This window comes from Mytilus edulis, chromosome 14 (genome assembly GCF_963676685.1).
Source record: "Mytilus edulis chromosome 14, xbMytEdul2.2, whole genome shotgun sequence".
NCBI classification, from domain to species: Eukaryota; Metazoa; Mollusca; class Bivalvia; order Mytilida; family Mytilidae; genus Mytilus; species Mytilus edulis.
In genome coordinates this window covers 13,390,673-13,408,643 of record NC_092357.1, presented here as the reverse complement: position 1 = coordinate 13,408,643, position 17,971 = coordinate 13,390,673, and the positions used below count along the sequence as shown (strand labels likewise).

Below are 17,971 nucleotides of genomic sequence, written 5' to 3'. Positions count from 1 at the left end.
CATACTGTCTATGGTAAATAAGTTGATAATGTATACATTTTAACGATTTCTCGTGGGGCCGAACTTTGCTTAAAAAATAAACAAAGAAACTGTATGATTTTTAAAAACAAATTGATGGCAAACATTGTCTTTACTTTTAAATGAGAGGTTGGCATCATTATTTGGAACTTCTGTTTTTAAAATGGTCGTTTTATGTAAATTTTGTAAAAAAAAAAAAAAAATCGCGAAAAAGCGTCACGAAAGCAAAAAAATATATTTTTTAAACGGATTTATATTTCCATAATGATTAAATATTACTACCTTCAATATTGGTCCAATGAACGGAAAACTTCATCTGTAATTCGAAAAAAGGTCTTGTATCGTTTCTTTTGTTGACTAGTATATGTAGTTTATGATTTTAGAAATGTCTATTTCTTGAATAAAACTCAGTCTCTTTATTTGATTGGTAGTCGTACTATGATCCAGTGCATTTTTATTGGCGAAATAGAAATAGTCAATTTTCAATATTTATATTTTTTGTCAACATATTTCTTCCTCATTTTCAGATTGTTTAACAATGATACCATCACAAAAACAGAAACATCTTTGCGAGGTAAAACAACTACTTAGTGCTTTGTTAGAAATTGATAATGCTATTCATGTAGACAAATGGTAAAAGGTTTCTATTTTTATTAATGATTTCTGCGTAGCAAAAGGGGGACAAAAGATACCAGAGGGACAGTAAAACTCGTAAATCGACAACGCCATGACTTAAAATGCAAATTACAAACAGACAAAAAAATAGTACACATGTCACAACATAGAAAACTAAAGAATAAGCAACACGAACCCCCACCAAATACTAGGGGTGATCTCAGGTGCTCCGGAAGGGTAAGCAGATCCGGCTCCACATGTGGCACCTGTCGTGTTGCGTATGTGATGATTCAACCCATAAGCTACAGACTAATTTACAGAATAATCGATGATAACATAGCTGTGTCGTATTTATTTTTTCTTTTACCTTGTAAATTTTGTTTTAGCCTTAAAGCAATAACAGATATATTTATAAGTGGTTGGTTGTCCTCTTGTGTTCAACGAATTAGTAGATTTCGTTTTCTTACTAAATGCACTTTCTGTTGAACAAAGTTCGTTGATGCGTATTGTAGAAGTGAAAAAACTCTACAAGCAATTTGATTTCAAATACATCAGCGAAAATTATTACGAAATACTGAAAACGTAACAAAGTGTACACAAATTCAATGCTGAAATGAATTAAAATGATTGAGAGACATGTAATCTAAAATTGGTCACATTGCTAAAGTTCTGTGCTATTGCATGAAACAAACGTGCAACTGAATCGTTAAGAAAGGAATCATAAAAGTTGCATTACAGTAAAAAAAAATAGGTTTCAAGTAAGATGTTTACCTAATATTCGGACCATTTTAGTATTATGTATCTACTTTTATCGTGCTTTTTTTGTTGGCATTTTTACTTGTTTGTTTATTTTTTAGTCCGTTATTGTGTATGTCTGTGATGCTTGTTAACGGTCTTGTCTTCATTATGCATGTTATGCACTAATATGTCTGTTTGGGTTTCTTAAGAATGTGTGTTTTTATATAACAAAACTATAGACAACTGTCATAAAAAAAAATGAATTTACCTTGCAGTTCGCGTATTTTTGTTATAATTTTCCGAGAAGGGTGAACTGTTTACGATTTACTAAAGTTATATTTCTGGATTAATTTATTTCTCGTTATCGGCATAGCTTTATTATCGTGTATTGGGTAAAGTTAAAATAAAGATAAAGAAACATAACGTATTACTCCAGCTATTGTAACAACTATAAAAGTGGAAGCCATTATTGGGATGACGCGCTGCCAATTTAGCATGTTTAGCTCTTCAAAACTGATAAATTGATCGACATAGCACCATATTACACTCTTATATAACAGTTGTTTTTTAAGACAAAAATATATATACTAGCCATTGAGCATTATGTAATGTAATTTTCTGTACTAAGTAAATTTAAGACTTTTCATTGACCGGTTGTCAAATTAGAATGCATTTAAACAAATTCAAAATAAATATTTCACAGAAGGGCACACTGTACATTTAAGAGGTTTGAGGACTAATAAGCATAGTTAACAGACACACACACACACACATGTTTTTTCTTTGAATTCTTAAGATCCAATGGTAAGGTGTTGTCAAATATTTTTAGCAAATAGATGTTCTGACTCATTAGAAAGTTATTACCCTTGAGCAATATATTTAGTTTCTAGGTAATGTGAATTTGTAATGTTAGGGTTTTCACCTGTAGCCTTAACCTACTAAAACAAGAATCTGAAGCGAAATAAAGTATAAAATATTGTTCGTTTTTAACGTTTTCAAGAATTTACAGCACAAACATGTCAGAAAAGGTCTACTCCATTTGTCTTTTCGATGATATTATTGTCTATTTTTATAATATGGCTAACGAAGCTGTCGCCGGGGGCATTGATGAGAAGTATTGCAATCAAAAGATCTATCTTTTACCTATCACAATCCACTGTTTTACAAAACAATAATGTCTATGTTTTAACAGTTTACCAATATCTAGTAGCTCCATCCTATCATCAAAGTAAAAAAAGACGAATATAACAATATATAATCTGCAATAAACCTAAATTTTATATATTAATAAACTTTTGAAGCCCATAGAAACAGATCTATGTCAACAGTTCATGTTCATATTTTAGATTTTTTTAACCTTATATAATAAATATGTCCATTTTTTTCAACTAAATATCCACCTGACTATGTGATCTGCATCTTCATTTTAACAATTATGAATAATTTGTTTTATGTTGTACAGGATTTCCTAAATGCTGTTTATTATGGAGACAAGGAGAAATTACTACTGTGTTTAAAAAACGGCGCAAATATAAATCATACAGGCGGGGTGAGTAATTTGAATAATATAGAATACAAATGTGTTTTCTTTATTGATTCATTAATAAGTTTACCCTTCAAATTAAAATTTTTAATCTGTCAATATATTCTGATTTTGAGAACTGAATTTCATATATAAACATAATTAAAAGCATTACATGAAATATATTTTCCAAAAGATATAGATGTGGATAAGATACTTTCATATTAAATCTAGTTAAACACTATTTTCAAAATGATCATGTCATTCAAACTTCATAACTGATAGTTCAATACTACAGTGTCTCTACTTGATGATCTATTCAATCCTTTATAAAGTTGGCCCCAAGTGAATATAATTTGATATTCACATACTGTTTGTTGTGTCGGTGCTATTGTATAACCCCAACCTTCTGTAGAATGATGCTCATAATTTGTTTTCCTTTACATTTTGACTTGTGTGCTATTGTTTTACTCATGGTTATTATCTTGATTTTTGTAATTATAGTACAATGACAAATAAGGTAAATTTGAAAACTTAATGGACCGAAATACCTTGCGGCTAATTTTGGTCTTATTTTGTAGATAAATGTCATATCCTTTGGTTAACATGATTAAGGCATGTCGTAGAATGTCAAAGTGGTGCAGAATTTTGGAAACTGCGGTGAAAGATCAAAAGGGGGGATTTTTGAAAATCCAAAAATTTTAGACTTTTTGGATAATTTCTCGGTAGTCTCTCATGTTAAATGAGATTTGTTTTCGATGAAAGCATGCACTATGTCTGATAACCAGATATTAGTGATACATACCCTCGCTTGCAACATGTAAGAAAATTAAACAAATATCTTTATCAAAAAATATTTATAATTAAGATTTAGCTATGCAATGATATATGGCTACCTATAAGGATATTTTGGGGAAAGTTTTGATAAAATGCCATAAAGAATAGAGGATAAATAACAACTGTAAAGTTAACACCCGGTCCATGATGTTATGAGAAAAAAAACAAATGATTAAAATTTTTGGCTGATTATTTAAACTTAAAAGGATGTTAGAACTATAAACATTTGTCTTAATATTCATGACACTATAGCATATGAAGTTTTTTATATTAATAAATACATCAGTACTAGATCAAAAGCAAAATTAATAAGATGTGTCCCCCTTTTTTTATATATATAAAACAACGACAGACATGGTTCTCGTTTCAAGTTTTTTTACATTTATTAGACCGTTGCAATGGTTTTACACTAATAATTTGTTGGAGTCATTACTGTTCGAGGTGTGAGCCAAGGCTCAGTTTAAAGACCGACCTATAATGGTTAATCTTTACAAATTATGGCCTGGATGGAGAGTTGTCTCATTGGAATTCATACCACATCTTCTTAGATATATAAACAATGGAATATACAGCAGACTTGAAAGCCCGATACATATATGTGAACTACAAACAGAGATGCACAGGGATATTACGCTTCAAAAATTGCTGTCTATTTATAATTATATTACACTAACACTAGACATCAATTTAACATCAATTTGAAAAGGGAATGGAATACTAGAGAAAAAAAAGTTGTCATTGTATGGCGCCGACAATATGAGTTTATTCAGACCACCATGTACTGATTGACCATTGCTTCTTGGGTCATTTTGATCCGCTGTGAACTGATTTTGACTGCATCATATGTGTGCATATAAGAACAATCTAGAATGACAAATTTTGATGCATGCATGTTTTCCCCGACCCCTTGTAATTGTTGTCCTTTGCCAATTTCGATTAGAGAAGACATGTCGCATCCTGTAAGAGAGCGAGCTGCTGTTGGTGTGCCAGACATCAGGGGTCCAATTACTAAAAAGTTGCATATGTCGTGAATAGGTAAAAACTGTCGTGTGGTTTTGATTGAAGAAACGCCTCCAGTTTAAAATCACAATTCATCATTTTTGACATCTGAGTAAAAGTGTTTTTGAAAATCAAAATCATTGTAGTGTATAGTAACAATGTACATACAAATCTTATCAACCCATGTTTATTTTCAGGTGCATAAAGACATTTCTTATAATCTCTAATTCGTCTGCATTCAATGACTTGAATAACAATTTGGATCTACCACCATTTGAAATAAACCTTATTGTCCCTTTGACGTTTTTAATAGCTGACTATGTGGTATGAAATTTTCTCATTGTTGAGGGTCGTGCTGTAACCTATAGTTGTAAAAATCACTTTGCGTCCGGCGTCCGTCGTCGTCGTCGTCGTTCGTCGTCGTTAACTTTTACAAAGTTCTGAAACTACTGGGCCAAATTAAACCAAACTTGGCCACATTCATCATTGGGGTATCTTCTTTAACAAAAAATGTGTTAGGTGACTCAGCCAACCAACCAAGATGGCCGCTATGCCTAAAAATAGATCATAGGGGTAAAATGTAGATTTTGACTTATATCTCTGACACAAAAGCATTTAGAGCAAATCTTACAGAAAAAAAATGTTTATCAGGTCAAGATCTATCTGCTCTGAAATTTTCAAATGAATCGGAGAACCCGTTGTTTATTTTGTATATTGGTAATTTTAAGAAAATTTTGCCATTATCATGATTATCGGTTATTATCTTGAATATTATTATAGATAGAGATAAACTGTAAAAGCAATAATGTTCAGTAAAGTAAGATCTACAAATAAGTCAACATGATCAAAATGGTCAATTAACCCCTTAAGGAGGTATTGGCCTTTATAGTCAATCTCAACAATTTTTAGTAAATTTTTGTAATCTTTTCTGAAACTACTAAGTCAAATTTAAAAAAACTTGTCCACAATCATCATTAGGGTATGTAGTTTTAAAATTGTGTCTGTTGACCCTGCCAGCTAACCAAGATGGCCGCCATGGCTAAAAATAGAACAAAGGGATAAAATACCGATTTTGGCTTATAACCCTGATACCAAAGCATGTAGAGCAAGTCTAAATGGTTAAATGTGTTTATCAAGTCAAGATCTATCTTTTTTATTAGATGGAATAAGTACTGACAGATTCCCGAGCACTACGGGCGAGGGGATTTGAACAGTCCTTTTTGTGAGGAGGTCTTTTAATGTCAATTTTAACTTAATCATTGAACTTTTACTGATTTACAAACCGTCAAAAATATAAGAAAAGCACATAAAAAGCACTTGCAGAAACCTAATTCCGCTGAACTGGACGAGTCTTAATGTGTTGTGTTCGTGTTGTTTATTCTTTAGTTTTCTATGTAGTGTCGTGTGTGCTGTTGTTTGTTTGTCTTTTTCATTTTTAGCCATGGCGTTGTCAGTTTGTTTTAGATTTATGAGTTTGACTGTCCCTTTGGTATCTTTCGTCCCTCTTTTAATATGTTTAACATAAATCATAGTTAAACAGTACTCCGACTGATATATACACTTAACAGTTACAAAATTGAAATGAAAACTGATCGATTTAATGGCATTACATCATATAATTATTTATCACGAAATGACATCTTCGGTAAATTCCGTGATTTTAATATTTGCTATTCAATATATATGTCCAGGCACTGAAAAATAAATGATTCTTATTTTTATTCATAGAGCATACGTTTTGTGTATTAACAATTTAAAATTGTAGCTTACGAAGAATTCTAACACTAAAGAATCTCAATCATTCAACCGTTTTAATACACAGTCTAAAGTGTAGATTATGTGTATTACTGTTCTATTTTTAAAGAATATCAATGATACATAAATATACAGCTTCGTACAAAAATTGCAACATAATTTCAAGATAACATGATTTCATTACCACAGAAGTATATTGATTTAATCAATTGCACCAAATTAACAGTGCTTCGTGAATAAACATTATAGCACTTTACGATAACAAATAAACACTTCATTATAATTTATACCGATGACCTACTACGATATAATCATGATTTTTATCCGACCCCACATACGGACGCGTTGACACATAATGCAAACCACTCAATAATAGCCAATCAGACGTTAATTAATATGGTCTTTATTTCCCCCAGAATCATTCCGGAAGCAACCACGAAGTAGCCATGAAATAGTATGCATAACCAATGAAATACCGTTAACAGATTTACCACATTCCAGAAGTCCAGCCTCTGACTAATCAGACCGTATCACCATGGTGATACGGTAATTATGTGGAAAACAAAAGGGTCTGCTGTGGTGTAATTTTTAATCTACACCATTGTCCTATATTAGTTAGATATAAAGTTGAATTCTTTGATTTATCGTTTTAACCCGATGACGGCTGATAAATTGGACCTTGTTATTTTAGTATTATAGATAAGCAGCTTTGTCGGATCAACATATAATAGGAATGTATATCCGATGCCTGGTGCATAGAGAATTTCACGCTTTCTTTACCTTAAAAAACATTAGAGGGAAAGACGATCTACGCACGAGTTGAATGATTGAAATGTGTAAACAACAAGAAAGGTCAGCTAAATCTATTCAAATAAGTCGCATGGCTGATTTTAACAACATTGCGTGCGACTTTTGCTAGAACAATAGTAGATGGAAAAAAATATAATAAAAAAAAAAACGATCAGCAAGACAATATAAAAAAAATGAAACGCCCAAAATATGTTGAATCTTTTTATAAATTGTTGTCAACCTTTTTTATCATTTTTTTGTTGTTGTTGCTTTTATGACAACTATTCTACCAGTCTGAGATATAAATAAACTTGACACAGCAAATGTTGTCACCTAGACGAGACAGTCGTCATTGTAGGCTTCAATATATGAGCTATTGCCACTCAATGAAGATTGTTTTTCCGTTCTAGTCCCTCCCCTATTAGTTTTGCTAGAAATTATACAATGTAATCCCTGATGTGTACTACGACAACGTTTTTTTAATGTTAAAAAAAAAAGATTAAATGTAAAGAGAAAAATTATGGAAGAAATATTAAGATTTACGCATAAAAATTCAAATGAAAATAATAATGAAATATATAAAAATTGAAAAACTGTTTGAGACTATAATCAACTGAGGACAAATGATTATAGATCACTGAACGAAGCTGATTAATTAATTGCTCCTTTGTGTCCAGTGGCAAATATGTCATGCATAATCACAACTAGATTCAAAGTGAATCAACCTGAAGCAAATGCTTACAAATTTAGAGTGGCATTTTTTACAATAAGGCAGAGCGTTCGCTAGTGGTAAAACGTATGCCGTAATAGAATAGATTTGAACCATAATGATCGAACTCGTAAGTTAAGCCCCCTCTATTTTCTCCTCGATAGACGAATGCCATAAACAAAACGCATGAATTTACAATCAATAACGGCCACTATAAGTAAATGAGATATGGAGTTTTTTTTTATAAATAAATACCTATTGCAGCCAACATATCCCGGTTCGGGACAGGTTGTTATTTCCACAAAATACCGCCTGATTATTGATCGGAGATATTTAAGCAACCACAATCACTTTGAATCAAACAAATTCTTTAATTGTGAATTAAGGTATTTTGCTGTGTGTTTTTTCCCGATCCTATTTCGGACCCCCCGATTTTAAGAGGGCGTATATAATTAGTCATGCCCGATTAACTTTAAGTAAATTGAACCTCAACTAAAAGACCTACATCGGATAAATAAGTTCCAGGTACAATAAGTAGACGATAGAAATCCTTTGTGAAATGAGATCGTCCCAGGTTTCTTAGATAATTTGTTTGCGTTGAATAACAATGAAAAATGCACGAGCAGGTTTGTAAGATGAATTACGTGCTTTTGATGGTCCTTTTGATTCTATTGACAGTTTTGATTTTTCTACTCTTTACACTACACTTCCACACTATCTTATTAAACAAAAGTTTTCCTATTTAATTAAATGGTCGTTCGGTAAAGCTAAATGCAAATATATTTGCTGCAACTCATTTTAAGCCTTCTTCTTTAATGAGAAAGGTAAATACGCTAGATATACTTACTGGAGGTGTGATGAGATGATTGAAGCTGTTAATTTTCTCCTAGATAATATTTATGTACGTTTCTGCAACAAAGTTAATCGACAGGTTATAGGTATCCCCATGGGTACTAAGTGTGCCCCTTTAATAGCAGACTTGTTTTTGTACTGTTACGATCACAGTTTATGACTAAACTCAGTAAAGAGCCGTCGAAATTGCATTTAATTGATGAATTAAACAACACGTACCGTTAACTTGATGATATTTTTTCGTTAAATAATCAAGAATGTTCTCAATATACTGCTGAAATTTACCCCAAGGAACTTACTTTAAATAAATCTAATTTATACGGTAATAACTATCCTTTCCTGGATTTAGATATTTCGGTTTTAAACGGGAAACTCCATACTAAAATTTAAGACAAAAGGGACGATTTTTCGTTCCCTATTGTTAATTTTCCATTTTTAGATGGTGATTTTCCTTTGGCACCATCTTACGGTGTTTATATTTCACAGCTCGTTCGCTCTGCCCGTGTATGTTGTCACGTTTTTGACGAACGCAATCTATGTATTACTGGTAAATTATTTAACCATGGATATCGTTACCATAAATTACTTAAAACCTTTACGAAATTTTTCCATACATATAAAGATTTAGTTTTGAAGTTTGGTTATACCTGAAAACTTATTTCAAACGGGATAGCACATCCTCGTTTTTACGGAAATGTTGTTAACCGTGCCCGGAAATTTAGAAATGATCCTTGTAAACTTATCGCTCCTTTAAATAAAATTATTCTTAAAGATTACCAATTCAACACTGTAATAAGATCATTGAATATTGTTTTTATTGGTATAAATATTGATTTTGTTATCAGTAAATTAAAAGCAAACTAAATATTACTAGTATGTTATATACATATACACATTCATGGATCTACAATCTGTCGATACCTGTAACTTGGCGTTGCACAAGGTCATGTTTTTCTCTGACTGTTTATGACGTCTTTACACTAAATCCATTGGATGTTGGATGTGTACGGATTGATAGTTCAGTCTTATATGCATTATTTTGTTATTAGTTGTTAGTGGCTTTGAACTAGCTGTCAGATAACTGGGAGTACTCTCAAATCTCGTCCTACTGTCTTTTTGTTGGCGGGATGTATAAGTACCCGGCCACGTCTACTTGTATTTTTGTCCATCTGAGGAGTTAAGCCTATTTCAACTGATTTTTATAGTTCGTTCTTATGTTGTACTGTTATACCACTGTCCAAGGTTAGGGGGATGGTTGGGATCCCGCTAACATGTTTAACCCCGCCAAATTATTTATGTATGAGCCTGTCCCAAGTCAGGAGCCTGTAATTCAGTGGTTGTCGTTTGTTTATGTGTGACATATTTGTTTTTCTTTCATTCTTTTATATAAATAAGACCGCTAGTTTTGAATTGTTTTACATTGTCATATCGGAGCCTTTTATAGCTGACTATGCGGTATGGGCTTTGCTCATTGTTGAAGGCCGTGCGGTGACCTATAGTTGTTAATGTCTGTGTAATTTTGGTTTCTTGTGGACAGTTGTCTCATTGGCAATCATACCACATCTCTTTTTTTATATTAAAAGTTATTAAACGTAAGCATCTGTACTTATTCAAGCATATAGACACAACTATTAATACAAATATATATTCTTTTTTATAAAACTTAAGAAAATTCATTGCATTTCATATGACAGTGGAAAATAGGAGAGGGGAACGTTGCATGACTTATTTGGGTGAAAATTGAGTAGTAATACTACTATGTGATGAGTTTTATAAAAATGATTGGAAAAGTTGATGTGTATGTTCTATCAATCTTTTAAATATCAAAACTTCTGAAGTGTTGGTTGTGCCACTTTATTGTGTGAAGACGTATTAGTGATGATATATATAAGAAATGAAATATACTTTGACAGACGGTAAGATTGAAAAAAAATGTTACATACATTTGAAAATCGTCCAAATCACTCAATTTATATGTTCATATGATATTAAAGTTTGGTGTCAAATAAAATCACTCTTTCATCTGATACCAATTTTTTTATGATATCTTCATTCGGTAATTTATAATAAGCGTTTTTGATGACATGTACTACCTCCTTTATCAATTAGGTTATCTACATATTGTCATGTTCTATATATCCAGAATGGTAACTCTGCCCTTCATCGTGCTGCATTGAACGAGCAGCTGAAATTCGTCAAGTTGCTAATTGATCGGGGTATCGATTGTAATTTGAAGAACTGGGTAAGTGGATGATTAAGCACACTAAAATATAATCAACAACACATGTTTCAGTTCGCCTATAACGTAAAACTTTATACGAAAGTATTAACAAAGAACTCAAAATTGCAAGAAGGAGTTTATAAAACGTAACACGTCAAACGTAAATATATTGTAACCTGTACGTCACATATCATAATGGAGTACGAACAGTAGAATATATTGTCCTTATACACAATCGCATTGACGGATATTTGACAACATCTTATCGTAAACATGTTGAAGAGAGTCTTTTTCAGATGCAACCAAGCGGTGCGATACGTAGGTACACTATTCATAACAAAAGAGCTGTAATCAGGAGTTTAGCTTAAATCATATAAATACAGAGCTCGTTAGTTATATTTGCATAACATAATGTCTATTTTCTATTTTTTAAATATTGTGATATGAGCGTCACTGCTGAGTCTTATGTAGACGAAACGCGAGTCTGGCGTAATATATTATCATCCTGGTACTTTTGATAACCATTCTGCCATTAAATACCCTTACAACTAACTATTTTGATGTTTAAGTTTGAATAGGGGTTTACTCTAAAGCATATAGAAACGAAACAGCAATAAACCGCTGATTAAAAGTTATAAATCGATTACGCGAAAACATATCTGGGTTACCTATTTATACAAGGGAAGACAAACATATATGACCCCACAAAAAAAAAGTAAAATCACAAAAATACTGAAGAAAATCAAATCGGAAAGTCCCTACTCACACGGCAAACTTAAATGACAAAACACATCAAAAACGAATATTTCTACAATAATTGTTTTATAAAAGGTATTCACCGACTATTGCTTTAAAAAAGAATAACAATGTCGTATTGCGACATTAGGTTAATTGTTTTACTTTCTTTTCCATTTAGGATCGAGAGTCTGCACTTCACTCTGCTACATCGAACAAGAAAACAGAAATCACCAAATTTCTAATTAAAAGTCATATTGATTGCAATATACAGGACAAGGTAAACAAAAAATCGTCTCCTAAATAAGTCATAAAATTGAGAATGGAAATGGGGAATGTGTCAAAGAGACAACAACCCGACCAAATAAAAAACAACAGAAGAGGGTCACCAACAGGTCTTCAATGTAGCGAGAAATTCCCGCACCCGGAGGCGTCCTTCAGCTGGCCCCTAAACAAATATATCGAAATGGCCAATTGACCCCTTAAGGAGTTTTTGCCCTTTATAGTAAGATTTTAACAATTTTCATAAATTTTTAAAATTTTTACAAATTATTTCAAACTACTGACCCAAGTTCGTTGTAGATAGAGATAGTTGTAAGCAGCAAGAATGTTCAGTAAAGTAAAATCTACGAACACATCATCATCACCAAAACACAATTTTGTCATGAATCCACCTGTGTCCTTTGTTTAATATGCACTTAGACCAACGTGAGCGACACAGGCTCGTTAGAGCCTCTTGTTATCACAAGTCAATGTCTGACCGGAAATACTAATTTTTGTGCACCTGATTGGTATTTCGAAAATTTAATATGGTAACGTAAAGATTTTGTGTTAATGACAAAAGTCTACAGAATTAAAAAAAAAAAGTCATTAGACGTTAGCAATATGAGACAAAGTTTCTTTGAGAAAGAATAAGACTAGACTCGTTACACAGTTTGGGCTATACTTTAACGCATTCAGAATGTTTCGAAGCCGTCCATACCTATTTAAATGTATATAACGTGTTAAGTGTGTTGAGAAATATTAGGACAAAGTGTTAATGAAATGTTTTAGTTGTGACTTAAGGGTAAGCTCTACTTTTGGCACCATTGCTTTTCTCAAGGTGAAGTGTCCATTAATCTTATTTGGTAATGTCACAACATAGAACACAAATAATACTTCAGCTGAGACACGCCTCCAGGTGTGGGAGTCAATCGCTGCATTGAAGACCCATTGGTGGCCTTCGGCTGTTGTCTGCTCTTTGGTCGAGTTGTTGTCTCTTTCACACATTCCCCAGTTACATTGTAAATTTCTACAACAATCTGTGTCTGTAAAACTTAGAAAAAAGATGAAAAGAAATGGAAATGGACACGGGGAACGTTTCAAAATGACAACAACCCAATCAAAGAGCATACAAGAGTACAATGCCACAAATGGGTCTTCAATACAACGAGGAAATTGCACAATCGGGGGCGGGCTTTTTTTTTGTCTCTTTATAAAAATGTATACTAATTCAGAAAAAGTAGACCAGACTAACAAAGGCTTAAAGTTCCTGAGTTGACAGAGGCGCAAACATGCGCGGGACAAAGCTTGCCTTTATATATATATATATATATATATATATATATATATATATATATATATATATATATACAACTCGTCTAAACATCAACCCAACAATGTTAGATCTGTAAATTTGCTTTCGCAAATTTTTGGTTCTTCCCTCGCCGGGATTCGAACCCATGCTACTGTGATATCGTGACACCAAATCGCCTGCACTGCAGCCGTCCCGCTAGACAACACGACCACCTGGGCTCTCAAAAAAAGAGCTTTCGGTGGGCATGTGTTACCTTTCCACGTCAGTTTTAATCTAGCGGCGTACTACAGTGCATGATATATAAGGCATGAAGATGTTATTGTTACAGATCTGCTAAATTATCTATAGTAAAGGATCCTACAAATTAATATAATATACAGTCACAGAAAATAATTATATTCATAAGTACGTCTGGGTCAGTGACAACTCTACAACAGATGTATCCATCGGATCGCCATCAATGATGGTGATACATGGCTGTGTACATAATGTATATACAACTCGTCTAAACATCAACCCAACAATGTTAGATCTGTAAATTTGCTTTCGCAAATTTTTAGTTCTTCCCTCGCCGGGATTCGAACCCATGCTACTGTGATATCGTGACACCAAATCGCCTGCACTGCAGCCGTCCCGCTAGACCACACGACCACCTGGGCTCTAAAAAAAAAAGAGCTTTCGGTGGGCATGTGTTACCTTTCCACGTCAGTTTTAATCTAGCGGCGTACTACAGTACATGCTATATAAGGCATGAAGATGTTATTGTTACAGATCAGCTAAATTATCTATAGTAAAGGATCCTACAAATTAATGTAATATACAGTCACAGAAAATAATTATATTCATAAGTACGTCCGGGTCAGTGACAACTCTACAACAGATGTATCCATCGGATCGCCATCAATGATGGTGATACATGGCTGTGTACATAATGTATATACAACTCGTCTAAACATCAACCCAACAATGTTAGATCTGTAAATTTGCTTTCGCAAATTTTTGGTTCTTCCCTCGCCGGGATTCGAACCCATGCTACTGTGATATCGTGACACCAAATCGCTTGCACTGCAGCCGTCCCGCTAGACCACACGACCACCTGGGCTCTCAAAAAAAGAGCTTTCGGTGGGCATGTGTTACCTTTCCACGTCAGTTTTAATCTAGCGGCGTACTACAGTACATGATATATAAGGCATGAAGATGTTATTGTTACAGATCAGCTAAATTATCTATAGTAAAGGATCCTACAAATTAATGTAATATACAGTCACAGAAAATAATTATATTCATAAGTACGTCTGGGTCAGTGACAACTCTACAACAGATGTATCCATCGGATCGCCATCAATGATGGTGATACATGGCTGTGTACATAATGTATATACAACTCGTCTAAACATCAACCCAACAATGTTAGATCTGTAAATTTGCTTTCGCAAATTTTTGGTTCTTCCCTCGCCGGGATTCGAACCCATGCTACTGTGATATCGTGACACCAAATCGCCTGCACTGCAGCCGTCCCGCTAGACAACACGACCACCTGGGCTCTCAAAAAAAGAGCTTTCGGTGGGCATGTGTTACCTTTCCACGTCAGTTTTAATCTAGCGGCGTACTACAGTGCATGATATATAAGGCATGAAGATGTTATTGTTACAGATCAGCTAAATTATCTATAGTAAAGGATCCTACAAATTAATATAATATACAGTCACAGAAAATAATTATATTCATAAGTACGTCTGGGTCAGTGACAACTCTACAACAGATGTATCCATCGGATCGCCATCAATGATGGTGATACATGGCTGTGTACATAATGTATATACAACTCGTCTAAACATCAACCCAACAATGTTAGATCTGTAAATTTGCTTTCGCAAATTTTTGGTTCTTCCCTCGCCGGGATTCGAACCCATGCTACTGTGATATCGTGACACCAAATCGCCTGCACTGCAGCCGTCCCGCTAGACCACACGACCACCTGGGCTCTCAAAAAAAAGAGCTTTCGGTGGGCATGTGTTACCTTTCCACGTCAGTTTTAATCTAGCGGCGTACTACAGTACATGCTATATAAGGCATGAAGATGTTATTGTTACAGATCAGCTAAATTATCTATAGTAAAGGATCCTACAAATTAATGTAATATACAGTCACAGAAAATAATTATATTCATAAGTACGTCCGGGTCAGTGACAACTCTACAACAGATGTATCCATCGGATCGCCATCAATGATGGTGATACATGGCTGTGTACATAATGTATATACAACTCGTCTAAACATCAACCCAACAATGTTAGATCTGTAAATTTGCTTTCGCAAATTTTTGGTTCTTCCCTCGCCGGGATTCGAACCCATGCTACTGTGATATCGTGACACCAAATCGCCTTCACTGCAGCCGTCCCGCTAGACCACACGACCACCTGGGCTCTCAAAAAAAGAGCTTTCGGTGGGCATGTGTTACCTTTCCACGTCAGTTTTAATCTAGCGGCGTACTACAGTACATGATATATAAGGCATGAAGATGTTATTGTTACAGATCAGCTAAATTATCTATAGTAAAGGATCCTACAAATTAATGTAATATACAGTCACAGAAAATAATTATATTCATAAGTACGTCTGGGTCAGTGACAACTCTACAACAGATGTATCCATCGGATCGCCATCAATGATGGTGATACATGGCTGTGTACATAATGTATATACAACTCGTCTAAACATCAACCCAACAATGTTAGATCTGTAAATTTGCTTTCGCAAATTTTTGGTTCTTCCCTCGCCGGGATTCGAACCCATGCTACTGTGATATCGTGACACCAAATCGCCTGCACTGCAGCCGTCCCGCTAGACCACACGACCACCTGGGCTCTCAAAAAAAGAGCTTTCGGTGGGCATGTGTTACATTTCCACGTCAGTTTTAATCTAGCGGCGTACTACAGTACATGATATATAAGGCATGAAGATGTTATTGTTACAGATCAGCTAAATTATCTATAGTAAAGGAACCTACAAATTAATGTAATATACAGTCACAGAAAATAATTATATTCATAAGTACGTCTGGGTCAGTGACAACTCTACAACAGATGTATCCATCGGATCGCCATCAATGATGGTGATACATGGCTGTGTACATAATGTATATACAACTCGTCTAAACATCAACCCAACAATGTTAGATCTGTAAATTTGCTTTCGCAAATTTTTGGTTCTTCCCTCGCCGGGATTCGAACCCATTCTTCTGTGATATCGTGACACCAAATCGCCTGCACTGCAGCCGTCCCGCTAGACCACACGACCACCTGGGCTCTCAAAAAAAGAGCTTTCGGTGGGCATGTGTTACCTTTCCACGTCAGTTTTGAATCTAGCGGCGTACATGATATATAAGGCATGAAGATGTTATTGTTACAGATCAGCTAAATTATCTATAGTAAAGGATCCTACAAATTAATGTAATATACAGTCACATATCTCAACCCTCCAACTGCATTTGTTAAAAAAAAACAGCCATTTGCACAGTCAACCTAAGTTGGAAATAAGTCTAACTCCAATGTTAATATGTGTAACAGAAAAAAAAAACAATATTATAGATACAGAAAGCACAATAACGTCCATGTTTTATAACATATTTTGATAAAATTTAGCATAAATTATTCCTCATTGTATATGTGTGATTTTGTATCATTGTTATACTGCTTTTTGTCGTTTACCTTTGGTTAAACAAACTTTTTGGTATTACATAAAGTTCTGAAATAATAAAGTAAATGATGATGTTTTACGGGTTTACATTTTGTGATATCGGTTGCTGATTGCTTTTAGCACAACGTTGAATAGTTCGAAAAATTTGAAATTTCCATCACAGCTATCGATGACCTTCGTCGTATTTGGAATTTTGAATTTTTTCAACATCAACGCTCTTCAAAAGATTCTTTAATTTTACCTATATTTGTTTTCGGTTCCATCATCACTTATGAATCTTCTATCAACGGAACACGTTGTGTGCGTACAAGTTTATAAGCCTGGTACGGTTAGTATATTTTTTTTGTGTTGAATATTCGCTCAGTGCGACACTGTGCTTGATGACTTAATCATTTTTTATGGTACAATATCAAGCTAAATTATTATGTCATCTTCTCCTCAGGATGGAAAATCTGCACTTCACCACGCTACCATAAACAGGAAAATAGAAATCGTCAAGGCACTTATAGATGGTAGTATTGATCTCAATCTGCAGGACGAGGTAAACCGATAAATAAATTGCATCAAATTAGCTTTCATCTTTTGTCCCTCTTCCATCAAATGAGTCTGACACGAAGTGTACCAATATATCTAATTCAGAAAAAGTAGACCAGACTAACAAAGGCTTAAAGTTCCTGAGTTGACAGAGGCGCAAACATGCGCGGGATAAGGCTTGCCTTTATATATATATATCTCAACCCTCCAACTGCATTTGTTAAAAAAAACAGCCATTCGCACAGTCAACCTAAGTTGGAAATAAGTCTAACTCCAATGTTAATATGTGTAACAGAAAAAAACCAATATTATAGATACAGAAAGCACAATAACGTCCATGTTTTATAACATATTTTGATAAAATTTAGCATA

General features: G+C 34.0%; 1 protein-coding gene across 1 annotated transcript in view; it reads left to right on the top strand.

The window, feature by feature from the left end:
* The first annotated feature begins 542 nt into the window (after nucleotides 1-542).
* Nucleotides 543-17,971, top strand: part of LOC139503988 (putative ankyrin repeat protein RF_0381) — a 57,297-nt gene continuing 39,868 nt past the window's right edge. Inside the window, exons 1-5 of the mRNA XM_071294036.1 lie at nucleotides 543-592; nucleotides 2,834-2,920; nucleotides 10,978-11,076; nucleotides 11,972-12,070; nucleotides 17,508-17,606. Coding sequence (XP_071150137.1) covers nucleotides 557-592; nucleotides 2,834-2,920; nucleotides 10,978-11,076; nucleotides 11,972-12,070; nucleotides 17,508-17,606 — 420 coding nt within the window. The 5' untranslated portion in view covers nucleotides 543-556. The remainder of the gene's footprint in view (nucleotides 593-2,833; nucleotides 2,921-10,977; nucleotides 11,077-11,971; nucleotides 12,071-17,507; nucleotides 17,607-17,971) is intronic.